This window comes from Dunckerocampus dactyliophorus, chromosome 10, assembly GCF_027744805.1.
Source record: "Dunckerocampus dactyliophorus isolate RoL2022-P2 chromosome 10, RoL_Ddac_1.1, whole genome shotgun sequence".
Taxonomy (NCBI): domain Eukaryota; kingdom Metazoa; phylum Chordata; class Actinopteri; order Syngnathiformes; family Syngnathidae; genus Dunckerocampus; species Dunckerocampus dactyliophorus.
The window spans coordinates 19,521,822-19,538,070 of NC_072828.1; the positions used below are offsets into that span (position 1 = coordinate 19,521,822).

The 16,249-nt window shown below is 41.2% G+C and overlaps 1 protein-coding gene across 3 annotated transcripts in view; it reads right to left on the minus strand.

Annotated features, from left to right (window-relative positions):
* Window positions 1-15,349, minus strand: part of bcar3 (BCAR3 adaptor protein, NSP family member) — a 70,080-nt gene extending 54,731 nt beyond the window's left edge. For 2 of the 3 annotated variants that reach the window (XM_054790203.1, XM_054790201.1), the window contains exon 1: window positions 1,327-1,502. Coding sequence is in view for 1 of the 3 variants with exons in the window: in XM_054790200.1 (XP_054646175.1) it covers window positions 9,902-10,016; window positions 15,197-15,286 (205 nt within the window). In the remaining 2 variants the exon portion in view is untranslated. Of the gene's footprint in view, window positions 1-1,326; window positions 1,503-9,901; window positions 10,017-15,196 lie in introns of those variants that run through there. The other variant, XM_054790200.1, reaches the window with a different exon arrangement.
* Between the last annotated feature and the right edge of the window lie 900 nt (window positions 15,350-16,249).

The following is a 16,249-nucleotide window of genomic DNA, read 5'->3' on the forward strand; positions in this document are numbered from 1 at the left end:
CCAGACATCGCGGAGTAAAAGCCGTGCACTCCAATCCTCTTAGTCGGGTCGAACAAAATTTTTGCAAAGTACAACTTCAAATTGTGACAAATACAGACAATTTTTGGTTCGTTCTCTTCTTTTAAATCACTATTGGTAACATCTGCCAGTCGGTGGTAGTGTTTTTATTATTTGGGCTGAAAAAAAAGAAGGGACAGCACCTGTAAAGTACTGGAGAGTCTTGTATGCCTGTATTGCTGCTGGTTTTGCTGGGATAATTTAATCACATTTCTGGTGAATTTTATTTCATATTGGTGAGTTTGTTACTTAGATATATATTTTTTTATATTATTGAAATTTGTATCGTCACAAAATTCCGTAAAATGTTTTTGTGACAAAATTTGTATGTTTTTCAGTAGCAGTTTGGGCACTGTTGAAGCACGAGCACTGTTTCAAAAGCGCTACTTTGGCATCGGTATTGGAGAAGTCAATGATACCCAACCCTACATGAGAGTAATACACTACGGATTCATTATGGATTAACAGTTGGTGTAGAATGTGAAGTTACTCAGCTGGTCTGTTGCTCAGTCTTTGGAGGCAGTGCTAATGGCTGCTTGAAATACCACCTCATCCCACTACAGCCAGAAACACAACACTGCACACACAAACACACACCCACCAATCCCAGTGAAACAAGCCTGAAGTGAACTTTGGTCATCAGCATCAATCGAAAGCGGGCTCTCACTGGATCAGGCGGCTCGAAATAAAACCCCCTACACCAACGTGCACATATGTCCATCTCCATCGACATCTCGTGGGTGGCTCTTGGAGACGTGTTCTCATAACTCAGAGGTCAAAGTTCCAATGTGAGCTTCCATCACTCAACCTGTCCCTGAACAAGACAGTGAAGCCTTCCTAGCTTCAAGATTCTATGTTCATGTGTAACGTTTGAGTGAAAAAAATCATACTGACGTGACTGAAATTTGTAATACATTTCTAATGCATCACTTAGAGTATGTCACATATTAGAAAATAAATACCTACGAAGCCGCAATACACAAACACAAAGAGAGAGAAAAATCAAATCAAAGATCAAGGTCTTATCGGCCCATTTTCTTGTAATTATTTCCTGCTACACCCAGTGTCTCGGGATGGGACTGTGTCAACCCCCAAAAATAAACACCTCAAACAAGTCGTCTAGCGGTAGCAAAAAAAGGTTTGAGACTTCACCTCCAAAAACAGTGCAGATAAACAATGAAATGATGAAAAAAGCCAGAAGGATAACATTCGCTATCAACACCTTCATTCCTACACACACTAACAGCACATTCACACACACACACGTACCTGGCAGTGTCAGTGCGCTTCTTCTTAGTCACTTTAGAATTATCCTTTATATGCTTCAATCAGACTTCTGCATGTTCGTACGCTATAGCTTGAATGGGCGACTCTTGGAGCGGCAGGGGGACAACAACTCTCACGCTGCCTCAGACAGGCAACAACAAGTAGTGGTGCTTGATGGCAAGCCCGGCCTCTTTCCCCCTCTGGGGAGTGATTTGCGAGTCCACAGCCCCCTCCTCCTCATCTACTGTGCAGGAGGAGTTTCTTTCTTTCTTTTTTAGCCAAGTTGCATCTTGCACCCCCACCACCAACTCCTGCCCCCCAGCACAGAACAAAACTCCCATGTGCCCTCCCTCAACCCTCTGACTCGCCTCCTCTCATTTCCTCTCCATAGTGTTCCCTGCGCAGCCTCGTATTTCATTGCTCCCAGTCTTTTTTGTGCGGGACCTCTTACATCCACGCCAGCACCGAGTGGCCGGGCACCTGAAGAAGATTCAGATGTGAGCTAATGTTGCCGTGCAAAGTCACGGCTCGGTCTTGCCTGAGCGAGGAAGTTGAACCACTTGAGTCAGTGTTGACTCAGCTATAAATCAGCTGAGTCGGAGGGTTTAAAGTGTTTTTATAACACAGATGTGGAGAATGGAAGTGTGATGAGTTACATTTCATGTAGCGAAACTAATAAAACAAAAGTAGTATCCTATAAATATATAATTACAAATGTACGGTGTATTTGCGTGGATGTGTATTAGCCACAAGGACAAGACTCTGTCCTATCTTTGTCCCCGTGTTCTCCTGTGTTGTCTAGCGTTGATAGCACAGATGTGTGAGTGTGTTTAAGTGTATGTTTCGACAAACCCATCACACTGTAATGGAAGCAAAGATGATCAAGTGGCATATACTGTGGATGCCTGCACATTTGCCATTCAGCATTCAAGGCCCCATAAATTTTTCAGGTTTTTTGTTTAAAAAATGATTTTTTTCCTTTTTTCTGCAAAAAGAGGCAATTTTTTTCTGTAGAAAACACATCTCATTCACCTTAAATCGATAATAATTTATAAATACGGCATAGTCAGGCCCAAGATGTACATAAAATACATGAATACATATACTTATGTATCCTACAATGTAGACATATACAAAGTACGACTACATAGCGAGAGGTGACGCCGCCCCTCCTTGCACTTGCTGTGCATACATAGGGTCAGTTACATGGGTCCTAAAGATGCAGTGACCACAACTGCCCAGGTGGGGGCTGAAGCTAAATCAGTGTCCTGAAGCTGAATGTAATCTAATACCACTACAACACTCCATTGGACAACATCAAGCTAGCAGGAGGGTTTGTAGGGGGAGGAGCAAGCCGTGTGTCAACAATAGACGTTTTTTTGCAATTGCTCGCTGGGGTTGGGCATCGAGCATTGATGGGAACCGGGACTAACATTGCGATTCTGCCGGAATCGTTCATATTAAAACATTTTAATCCCTCCTTTTGATGATCGACCAACCCGCCGACCAGAAAAAATGACCGCATAACACCAACAAAGAAGAAGCGTCAGGAAGCAGGTGTTCATCCATTTCAACCATGGACAGCGTACAAGGAGGGTGCACCACCAACGTGATTAAACACCTCCGGATTCACGGTGTACAGAGTGCCCTGTTGTTGCCGCGCTACGCCAGACATCTTCCAACCAGTCAGCTAAGTAAAACAATAAATGATCTTATGCCGACATTGAAGCAGCAAACAAATGATACTTTATACTGCGAATACGGTGGCCAAATATGGAGCTAACGTAAGGCTGTGTACTTTTTCATAGACAAATGACCTGACGTTATCGCCAGCACTCGCCAGGAAGTTGACCAGACCCCACGTTACTCCAATCGCTGTACTTGTTTGGTATTCTGCACGCAGGTTAGTAGGAACTCAGTAACATGGTTAAGTTGCAATTTGTCTATTGTGCATCATAAGACGCTCTCCAGCATAAACCACAGGATGTGTGTAATTGTTTTTTTAACGGGGTTTTCAAAAATAAAAATGATTTCTGAACGTGTACTCCTACGTAAAGAGACTTGAATGGATTGATTGATATTTATATGCTGGGTGAAAATACCCCCGTGAGGAATTCATAGTAAAAGAATTCATAAAAAGTTCAGATCATTTAAAAAAAATCCTGGAAACATTCAGACATTTCATCCAAGAACTTTGGTTAACGCCCTCATTTAAACCAAACTTTTATGACCCTACCTCTGAAAAGAATCAGAATCGCGACGAATCGCAACCGCTCAAATTCAAACGATGCCCAACCCTATTACTTGCGTTTGCTCACCAGTTCGCTGGTGGTCCCCGACCATAACCCCGGCGAAAAGCGATGATGGACTGTACTGCACGTTCACTCACATAATTGTAACAAAAATGTCAAATGAATAACAAACACAGGCATACATGACAGATTAGACTTCGCCAGAAAACATCGAGAAAAAAGACTCATTTTGAGTACAGAAGAAACCATGGTCAACTTGGATCAGAAAGGTGGGACGAGTAGGAACAGCTCATGATGCAAACCTCATCATGTGCCAAACATGGAGATAATGGGGATGGGCATGTATGAGATCATTTGATAACTGAACTTGCTCACAAGTGTTTATTGATGACATGACTGCTAACAGAAGGAAATGATTACTTTGAGGTGTACAGTCATCCCTCTTTTATTGTGGCTAATTGGTTTGAGGCTTGACCGTGATAAGTGAATTTCCACCGAGTAGGAATCCTTATCGATAAACCAAATATTTTTAATAATTCGAGCATAGGAAACCTGCTTATGACCTTCTAACTATGGTTTTTAACATTTTTAGAGCCCTCTAGACATGAAATAACACCCCTATGGTCACCTTTACACAATATAGTAGACATGAAAGACGGAAAATAAGCCATTTAAGACATAAATAAGACATAATACACATGTTAGCATTGGGAGAATCACATTATACTTCCTGTACTTCCTGCGGTGGCTATTCAATGTAACATTACTAACACCTAGTGACCAGTGTAGAATACTATATATCAACAACATGTATTTGAATGCGTCTTCTGAACACCTTATAGTTGTATTTGGTTCATAATAGCCATTTTTATGATTGAAAAAGCTTAATTTAAGACAGAAATACGTACAATTTGCTAAAGTACGCATATTTTTAAAACTATAAATAGGCCGCAGTCAAACATGAAACTGAGCTAATTTATTAATTCATATATTTTTAAAAACCGTGACAGAGTGAAATCATGAAAACTTAATATACCGCTCAAAAAAATGAAGGGAACACATCCATAACGCACCCTAGATCCGAATTGATGAAATATTCTTATGAAATACTTTGGTCTTGACATAGTTGAATGTGCTGGCAACAAAATCACACAAAAACGATCAAAGGAAATCAAATTAATTAAGCCATGGAGGTCTGGATTTGGAGTCATACTCAAAATTAAAGTGGGAAAACCCACCACCTGTTGTCTATTCCATTTGCTCAACAGATTGTGAAAATGATTGTCAATCTGTGTTGCTTCCTAACTGGACAGTTTCAGTAACTTTTAACTGAGTGTGACTTGAGTGTTCCCCTTTTTTATAGCAGTGTACTTGCAGACCAAGCCTGTATTTGTGATGTGTTATAGGGTGGGCTGATATGCTTCACATTTTAATGCCAACTCTTTCCAGAAAGACAAAATATTCATGCATGCATTGTTCAAATGCATCCCATTACACAGCAGCTAAGGTTTTCCATCCATCCATTTTCTATGCCGCTTATCCTCATTAGGGTCGCGGGGGCATGCTGGAGCAGCTGACTTCGGGCAACAGGCGGGGTACACCCTGGACTGGTCGCCAGCCAATGGCAGGGCACATATAGACAAACAACCATTCACACTCACATTCATACCTATGGACAATTTAGAGTCGCCAATTAACCTCACCTGCATGTTTTTGGAATGTGGGAGGAAACCGGAGTACCCGGAGAAAACCCACACACTCACAGGGAGAACATTCAAACTCCTCACAGAAATGCCCAAGGGAGAATCGAACCCAGGTCTTCCCGATCTCCAGACTGTGACGGTTAACCACTAGACCACCGTGTGGCCCATCTAAGGTTTTCTCTTGTTGCAAAACAGTACTACATCTCCTATAATGACCGGACACTTAAGAATCCCACATTGCATTAACAGCAGGCTGAGTTGATACGGTTATGATTTGGGTTGCTCATTATCAATTTATACAATTTGTAGCAGAGAAAGAAATGACATCAACTGTGTGAAAAGTTCTTTCATTGTGTTTTGTTCTAGTTAGTAATGTAGGAGTAATGTGAGTAATCACATCTAGTAATCTTGTAGTAATGTGAATCCAACCTTGCTGAAGTAAAAAGAAACTTGGTGTGAAGTAAAAATATCTAAAGTAAACTTGGGTAAGTATTTTTGAGTCTCTTGTATGTGATTTCATACAGGCATGTTAAAATACCTGGCATTTTTGTGTGTGGGAGGGTGGTGTTTCCAGGAACCTTACAGTGAGTCAGGGCTGTAATCACCATGACACCCTCCCTTTTTTGTTCCCGTCGTTGCTGCAAGTGCATCTAAATAACCTGTGGCGTGTGTTCTGTTTGTGTATTGGTTGTTCTTACACACATTCACTTAGAGGGCACTTCAATTTGGCGTCGTATGATTTTCTTATCAATACGTATACATAAGTCCTGAACAGATGCTGGGATTGGAGTTTTGTGGACAATGAATACATGACTCAAACACAAGCAGCTGTGAAGCACAGACGCTTCCTTCACAAAGACTCCACCAGAGTCGTTTTAGATGTTTTGTGCTTGATCGTGGATTCATCGCACTGCACAGGAAACCAGCAGCTTCAAGGCTTTATCTTCAAACTGAGAAAAGTCTGGAGACCAAAATACTAATTTTCCTCATTTTTTGTGTGTGCTCACACCATGACAGCAGTTTCCTGTACTTCCTGTTTATGTGCCTACTTAGGCCAAGCCCTGCTTTGGCACATGGGCATGAAAACCTCAACATACTGGCGCGAAGCCTCGCTGAGTTATTTATTTCCAAAAATTGACTGCCAAATGGCACCAGCGCTTTTCAAACAATTAAGTGAATGGAGCCCCCGCAAGAATTATAACTTTAATTCATAAGGTGAAGTAGTAGAAATTAAATTAGTAGATTGCAATATATTGTTCTATAATTCTTTTTCTATTTTTCATTGTACTTTTCTTAAAAGTAATGTTGAAGTCTCGTCTCGTCTCGTCTCGTAGACCCAATCTTGTGGATCGTTTTGTCTCGTGAACTTGGGTTTTTGTTTTGGGTTTTGGGGTTTTTTTATACAAGTTTTTTGGGATACTGTATGTGCGGAACATGAAACTACTGTACTTGTACAATATACCGCCTTGATTTAATGCTCTCCTCCATACCCATCCTTCTAATCTCTCCTTGTTCCACTCACTCCCCATCTCCCACAAGCCCTTTCCTCCCATCCTCCACCACACATTGCCTTGGGAATATAGTGTAGTGTGAACAACCTTGTGTTATCCATGAGTGATTTTGGTCAGAAAAATGCTCCGTGTAAACAGCAGTGATTAGGCCACTCCTTATTACGCTTACTTGACAGCATCATGACAAGCTACTGCCAGAAAACCCATGAATTTGTTGGGGTTTTTTTAACTCACTTCCACTCGTTTCTGTGGAGTATCAAAGTCAGATTTTCCTTGGTTATCAAGATTCATGTCGATTTCCTGGTTCTTATTTGGTTTAAAAAGGCCTAACATAAGTTCTAACGATGCAAAACACTGCAGGCTTTCCCAAACTTTTCTAGCCAGGGGTGAGTTAAAGGTCGCGTATTCCGCTATTTTTCAACAATTTTATATGAGTCTCTGGGGTACCACAGTAGTATATTCAAAGTGCGTTGCCACTAAATCTAGGCTTGCTGCTGGAATTTACGCAGTTTAAAAGAGCTTTTCGGAAGCCGCTTCAGGTTGTGCAGGGGCGTCCAAGGGCAGATGGCTCTGTGGAGATGTTGCAGGGGGCATCCATCATGACTGAAGGCCCTCATCTGTGTGGTAATGACTGAGTTTTTCAACAGGACAACGCTGCAGTTAACATGACGGCTCGACAAAGAGCTTCCTCCAGAGGAATAATGTTACTCTTTTGGACCATCCTGCATGTTCCCCTGATCTAAATCCAACTGAGAACATTTGGGGATGGATGGCAAGGGAAGTTTACAAAAATGGTCATCAGTTCCAGAGAGTGGATGCCCTCCGTGATGGGGGTTTCTGGTTTTTTTTTTAAGCTATGGTGTAAAACTTTTGATCAGCTGATGAACAGCCTATTTCGGTTTAGTGCTTACTTGCAATAAATTGCTTACTCATTTTTTTTTGTCTTACTCCCATTTCTTCTTTATGTAACAGACTTTTAAAGACACAAAATGGAAATGGACAGATTTCAATGTGTTCTGGCTCTTACTATCTGGGGTCTGTCTAATTTTAGGGATTGGGACCTCCCTGTTTTGACATACGCTCGATAGCAGGAGAATGTCAACAACATTGTTTGTGGTGCCTACGCACACAAACTGACTAAGGAAAATGTTTACAGTACACATGGTTTTAACCACAGGTCATGTTTATGACTAGACCACCTTTGTAGACATAGTTGACCCATACCTCTCTCACAGCAAACAACCTAAATAGTTAATCGTCATTGGCTGAACATCCTCTGACTAAACACATCTGATCAACTTGAACTTCCGTGACTTCACAGCAGGTGTGTTCAGCTGTTATACTTTGTCCCTAGGCTCCTTCCGCATGCCTTTATTTAACCACCATACTTAATCATCTATATTTTTTGTGTAATTCTCAACAATTATAGATAACAGCTGACCAAATTTTAAAAATACACCTCACCTCAACATTAAAAAACAGCCGACCCCAACTGAATGCAAGCGGTATGTGATTTTCCCATAACAAACACCACGTCCAAGCACCGGTGTACTGCGGCACCCGAGGCTGCAGGTGATCAACTACGATCAGACCTGCGACATCATGACTTGAGAAAGGCTGAGATGTAAAGTGATCACCACCTGATGATGAGTTTGATGAGAGAATGCTGGACAGAACGTTGGGTAGTCAATGAAATGGCAAGATTGTGGATAAAAATGGCCAAAATCAGCTTCCCCTGCAGAGTGGCTGGGAGGGACTCAGAGTAGAGTGCTTCTCCTCCACATCGAGAGGTCCGGCAAGTGAGTGAAGACAGAAAAGTCTGAGGATCCTTCATGACTTACCTGGATACGAGGAATAAAAATGGATGATGGATCGTGTCCAGAATGTTTGGAAGTAACTGACCAGCAATTAAGATTGCTTGCAGCCTAGAATATGAATATAAATCAATAATGATTCAAATATTTGAAGCATGTGTGTTATACAGTACTGATGACTACCCTGTAATCTATCAATGAACATTTTCTTAAGTTTCCTTAATACAGACAACACGCACTTTGATTTTAGACACTCAAATCAGTCTTGAACTTAAGTCAAGGACAAAATGAATGAGCCTTGAGGATGGAGAGTAAATACAGAAGTGTGTTTAATTCTGAACGTGCTCTAGCTGGAATGCTCTTATCAGGGTTAGATGTTGACTTGACATTTTCTAAGGATGCTTTGTGTGTGTGTGTGTGTGCGAGAGAGTGTGAACTCATACTGAGGCGACATAAATCTGTTCACATTGTAAAGACTGGCATCCCTCCTAGTGACGAAAAGCAAAGTATCTGAAAAGCAAAGCATGGAGTCTTACAGTGAAGACTTTTTTAAGATGTGTGCGTTTCTTTACAATCTGGCCTGTGTGTGTAATGATAGGGGTGGCAGGCTGCCAGGCAGACAGATAATACCACAGTATTTGGTGTTTGAATGATTTGAAGTGGAGGCTGTTTCACCTCAGCAACAGTCCGCAAAGTGCAGGTCGTGGCCCCACTGACAGTAACACAGTGCTGCCAGGAATGTGAAAATGTGATTTTTTTTTTTTTTTGGACTGGTAATCGGTGAATACCTCATAACCCATTTCCAATTCTGGACAAATTACACAAAGGGTTTCAGCAGTTACCATGTCGCATTGCAGGCTAGCATTTAAAACTTGATACAAAAGGGCCTCATGTATAAGTTTCAAAAACCCAGACAACAGTTACATGTCACGGAATCATGCATGGGAAGCACACAGTCCAGTGATTAAGCCCAGCAGGACAGCAGGCCTCAGCACTTTTACAGGCGGAGTGTGTGTTGACGTGTGTATGTTCATGTGTGTGCGCGCCACAGGATTGTCCTTTTGCAAAAAAAAAAAAAAAAACAACCTCCCACCACCGCCAGACCCCCCCCAAGGCACATTCAAGTCTTTACATGACACTAATGGTATATGTCTCTGTTGAGCTGTCTGCCCTCCTTGGGCACACAAGCACAAAGGCTGAGATGATTGTTTGGAGACTTTAGGAGACAGAGCAAACAAGGAAAGATAATGGTTGTACACTCCGGTGTGTATGCATGTGGTGACTTTCTGTGCGAGTACCTCTCCTCCTCTCTCGCTCCTGGATGAGGCACAGGGAGGTGAGGAGGTGTAGACGATGGAGGTGATTGTGAACACCCAGATCCAAGAGATCACATTCTGAGAGGTTCAGCAGATCCTGGAGAACACAAAGAAAATAACAAAGCTCTTGTGAGCTCTTCCAATATCCATTCACCTGCACTTGTATTGCCGCATAATAAAATGCTGCATTCCAGTTGCACTTGGAACTTCTCAGGTCCAACCTCAAATCAAAAGTAAACAAAATAGATGGTCGGGCATGTCTTTAGCTTTATATTCTAACTGATTATACTGATAAATAGCTGATGGAAGGAAACTGGCAGCCTTGCTTGCTAGTTTTAGTGATTTTTCCAGCTGTTGGAGACAGCCATGGCTAGGGATGTAAATCTCTTTGTGATAGACAATTTGATTAAAATCTACACGGGCTATGATAAGATTAAAATAGAATATATTTTAAAAACAAAACGATTTGATACGATGCCATGCAATGCACAAACCATACGATTCGATTTGATTCTATCGTTAATGTGTGATTGCTGCCTCTGTCCACCAGAGGGAGCCCAGAGCCCAGATAGAGGCTGACATCATTGCAGCGCCCTGGCAGCAATAACCAATGAAATGCGTTGCTGGGATGAACATTTTTTTATTTTAAACTGTATTGGTACTTGCCTTGTATATTTCTTACCTAGCTTTTGAGAGCTAAGTTGCTGTGTGATGATTTTAGCGTTCCTTGTAAGATGACACCGTAAGTCAGACTGTTTTATTGAGTAATGAGCTCCTGTGATTTCCAGTGGGTTGACAAGCTCGTTGTGAGTTTATTCATAGCTCACGTTGACTCTTGTCAAATAAAGAGCTACCTGGTCCTCACAGACATGTGCGTTTTATAGTCCAGTGCGGTTTATATATGTACAAACCTGTTTTTCTGTCTAAATGTAGTGGGTGCGTCTTATACACCGGAAATTGCGGTAATCCTGTCCTGTCTTTTATCTTTCTTTTAATAAAATACAGAAAAAATGGGCATATTGCAGCCATAGTTGCATATGGTGATTAATCACGACTAATTCATTTGAAAACTGTGATTATTCTGATTAAAATTTTGTATCATTTGACAGCCCTAATTTTTAACATGCAGATGCTTTAACTCCTGAAAAAAGGGAACCAAGCACATAATACAGATTGTAGAACACTTTTACAGCTCAAATAAGACAAATAATTCCAGGTGGGCAGTTACACTAGACAGGTCGTTGGCTCCAACAGAGATTGTAAACTGCTGAAACCACCGGTGTCCTCCTGTCCCCAAAAGTGTGCCATCTCCTCCCCTCGCCCTGCTCCTGTTATTACAGCATTGTTTAGCACATGAACAAACACACCCCGCCACACTTCCACCTGCACTACGGTATTAACAACTCAAAGGACCCCTGAAAGAGCCCAATGAGGGACAGCCAAAGTCTTTGAACCAGAACTCAACCTTGGACAGTACGAGAAGTACTAAATTACACAGACTGCCTCATCACACGTCCGTCTCAGCTCAAACCTACTTTTTTCAAGACATGTTTTTGTCTTGTCGAAATTTTATGCCAAAAGTTTGCCTATGTTTGCATACATTTTCCACTTAGCGTACAATACGGTGCACATCTTGTAGTGTTATTAATACATGCGTGCATGTAATGCATGCGTGAGTGCAACTGTGCTCTTAATGTGTTTTTATCACAAAACGTCCTTGTTAGCAGCTTGCTAATGTATGGAAACAAACAAAAAAAATACATTGAAACAGGAACCGGAAGTCAGCTCCGTTGCCCGTGTATGATGTCATCAGCGGTTGACTCTGTAGTTCTTTGGTTACGCAAAAAAAAAAAATTACGCAAATGTTTTTGTAATTTACAATTGTAGATGATGAACGAAAGGATAAATGTTGTGGCAACGAGATCAACACCGACACCACCTTTGTGTTTTACAATGAGTTATTTCTTGAATTTCTTTTATTGTTTCTCACCTTCTTTATCAAAATGCTGGCACTTGCAACTTTCTTTGGCTCCATTTTGAGTTATTTCGCAAAAGAATTTCAAAAGAAAAGCAGAGACTTGAGGTGAGAAACACTATTGAGTTAAAAAACGAACTCATGGCAAAACACAAAGGTGGTGTCCATGTCGATCACGCTGCCTTATAGTGTCTTTGGCAACATCACGTCTTCAGTGAAGACAAAGTAACCTTAAATGTTAATGTATCTCTTTATTCATAATTTATATGTATTTATATACATTTTGATGTTTTTTGCATTTAAAACTATAATTGTAAAAATTGGCTGGCGACCAGTCCAGGGTGTACCCCGCCTCTTGCCCTAAGTCGGCTGGGATAGGCTCCACCTTACCCCCGCGACCCTAATGTGGATAGGCGGCATAGAAAATGGATAAAATGGATAAAAACATGTTTTGGGTAACATTTTTGGCTTTCTAGAATGGATGAATTGGATTTACATTATTTCTTATGGAAAAAATTGACTCGATTAGAACAGATTAATGACACTAACCAAGGTCCCCCTGTATTAGTTATTACAAACATTTCTCTAGTCAAACAGTTTAGTTTTTGGAAGTGAGAATAGCCGTGTCATCTCTGAACATCTCCCTCCTCTGTCTCATCTCTGTTTGTGTCCAAAACCAACTTGACATCTTTTCTTTAGCAGATCATCCAGATATGAACTCTCAATCCTGTCCTGCAGAGAGTTGATTCAACTGATGTGAATGTTGGTTTTGTCCGTGTGAATGCTGGTGTTGCATGATCAACGCTGGCTTCAACATGAATCGAGGGGATTTTACTGTAATCTGGACAAAAAAAGTGAAATCTTTCTTCATTTTTAATTGGATTTTGGATTTAAAGTACTCTAAAAACCCTGACAAACTTACATGCCTTTACTCATTGCCAGTGGTGAATCTGTGTACCGACTTAGCCAAGTAACAAAAACCCCGGATAGCTGAGAACCACTCAGCTGGATGTTGTTGTTATAATACCTGAAAAGGGTCAGTGATGCTGTGGATGATGTTGTATGACGGAGGATAACCATTGATAACCCCGCCGCCCACACACACACACACCTCAGCTTTTTCGCATTGTGTTTTTTGCCTTATTTTTACATTTTTTACTGTTTCTTAAATTTAATTTTGTTTCTGCGGTGATGCAATGACAAATGATCCACGGGCTGCGGATGACCCCCTGGGCCGCACTCCCAACACCAGTACTTTTTCAATCTTTGTCGGGGTTGGGCGTGTGAGCAAACCACATCTCAGTTTGATTTACTGGATTTTAGTGAGCGATGGTGGTTGAGGAGAGAGGGGCTGGTCAGCCCTTACCATTCGCGTTACCGCAGCTCAAAGATTTTTTTGGATGTGCATGTCTCGGGGCGAGGTGAGCCGGTGTGGTGTGTGCTGGCATCTCTGGCCAGGTTTTGGGGACAGGGCTCTGGCCTGGGGCTTGCGAGATGCGTGCCTGGAGAGCGGAGAGGCGTACGGGAGTGTTCAGTGGTCAAAATGCGTGCCTGTTGGTCACTCGCCACTGATGTGATAATACATTTATTTTTCCTAATATCTTTGTGATCAACCAGCAAAGTCAGAAGAAATTGATTGGTTGATGGCGATTGACAAGCTGGCGACTGCTGTTGTACGCTAACCGGGGAAATGTATGCAAACTGAGGCAAAATTTTGGCATTAAAAAAAAAAAAAAAGGCTAATTGAACTTGTTGGAACTGAGGTCTCCTGCTGACGTGTTCAAGTCAGAATAAAGTTGAAAAAAAGTGTGAGACTCTGTGTGGCTCTGTCAGGATGCTACAATAATAACGCGCCACATTTCACTCTCTAACAGCCTTGTAACTTTGGAAAAAGTCATTAATTTGATCACTCGTTAGTGAAAAACAATAATGATCTCAGTAATTCTGTTATTTTTAACACTGCTACTCACTACACTGGTTATCAATACCGATTCGGTACCAGTCAAAACTGACTTGTGTGCATATTTCAAATACTTCCTCTAATAAGTAAATAAAATAAATCTGTCCTAAAAATGATGACATCACAGTAGCAACCAAAGTAACTGATGAAAGAGATTTGCTTGCCCCTCACCCCTATTCTCACCATTTGTTTTATTAACTTTGCACATTACACCATCATGAATTTGACCAATGCATTATGGGTAAACGAAGATAACCGAATAATTCAAGTCTTATTGGCTAATAAATCTGCCTAAGGGTCAAACTGTAGTTGCTTAATGGTTGTTAAAAGGCCTCCACAAGTTTCTCCATTCACTCTGGTAAGGTTAGGTTTTACTGGATTGCTTGAACTGCCACTTTAATTTACAAATCTGTTCATTTGCATAGTGTGACTCCCAAAAACAGTTACATCATTGTTCTTACAACTGCAGTGTTCTGAAGTAAAAAGTCATGCATTGAATGCAACCAATTTAGATGATACATATCGGGAGCTCACATATGTCCATAATACCTCATTTAAATGGTTCGACATCAGAGTGGATGTCGTCAAATGGAGCTCATATTCACCCAGCACTGCTATTTTCCATTATCTTAACTCGGATCACCTCCACTGGAAGATAATTCAAAATCCAAATTCACAGTTAAAGGAGATGGCTGCCATTACAACAAAGAGAATCAGCACCAAAGAATCAGCACCGACATGTCCCACCAAGTTTCTTGCTATCGTGACATTTAAAAGTGGTCCATCCCTATCTTTGAGCGTGCTTCCAAATGTTCTAAAGGCGCTGAGGGCTGAAACCCCTGAGAGGTTTTGCTTCAGGGTCAGGGGTTAAGTACATTTTAGATTATGGCAAAGTCGCTGTGAAGTTAAACTTCCTCACTAAATATTCATTTGAAGTGTAAGGGGTCAGTCACAGTGTTTCCCCTAGGTCCCCAAAAACGTGCAACGGTGTTGAGAGAGCTCACATATAAATAAAATATATAATTTAAGGCAGGGGTGTTCAAGGTTTTCAGTGTATGGTCCTCAGTAGAAAAAGTTTGGACACCCCGGTCTAACGCTATTTAATTTGCTTAATGAAAGAACAAAGTATGTTGTGAACTACCGATATATATAAAATAAAATTTAAATTCAATTAAATGAACTTGACCTCCTTGGGCATATGGGGGGGCCGTTGAGTGGGCAAAGCTACCCCCCCCCGATAGAGCAGTGGAGGAAACACTGGGTCGTAAGTACAAATACAATGATGTTTCTCTTGTGACACAAGTATGGAAGTGCACCAGTATATTGTGTTCGCTTGTAGTACCTCAACGCCATCGTATTCTTGCTCCAGCGCAGTACAGTATTGTGGTAATCCTAGCTGACTCAGCCATCGGGAGATAGACTGGTGCTTCATGGTCCACAAACACAGTCATGTGCAGGGACATACACGCACTCTCTAAATATGTTCGGATGAAACCTAAAGGAGGAGAAGATATACAGTATCAATGGTTAAAAATAAACCATGGTTCACCAATTTTAGGAATTTATAGATAGACAGTCGACAAAAAGAATCATTATGTGAAGCGCACGCTGTAAAGTCCCTCTGTAAAAGGTCATCAAAGTTAAGCGGTAGAGGTGTCACAAGATCGAGATTGATTGATCGAGATCGGGATAAAAAGTTCTCATTCAGAAAAAAAACTGTCTCGTGGGCGTTAGGCCTGGGACGATAATGACGAAATTAATTAATCACACAATAAATGAAAGTGGACTCAATATATGGCCATGTGTCTGTTTTCCTCGTCTCCCGCCTCCAAACAAGCAGGAAGAGAAGAGAGTTCACTCTGTGCATTGGTTTCAGCACCCTGGCGCGTTTGGTCCATGGAACAACGGCACAGAACAGAGTGAGCCCTTTTGTCAGTCATACAGTCTCTTTGTCTTGGTGGGTGAAGGCGGGGCCAGTAGCATACACACAGAGTACAGAAGAGTGTAACATAGGAGAAATTATATTAGTAGATTGCAATATATTATATTTTTACATTTTTTCATTGTACTTTTCTTAAAAGTAAAGTTCAACTCGTGTCTCGTGGCACCCCTATTAAGCGGGTATACAAATCATTGTTTTTAACTTTTAATGTACAGTAAACTTCTTTATACACTTTTATGAGAGTTAAACCTATTAAAAAGTATGTGTCTTGAGTACTCAGTTCACTTCTTTTTACACTTGCATGGCAGTTACGAATGGCACAATGTTACATAACATTAATTGAACGTCAATAGAGTCAGCAAATAAATTGGTGAGGAAATTAGACTTTGGTTGTCACAGATCCAAACCATGCCGTACGTTTTGTGTTTCAACAGTGTGGGCCAATGCATACTT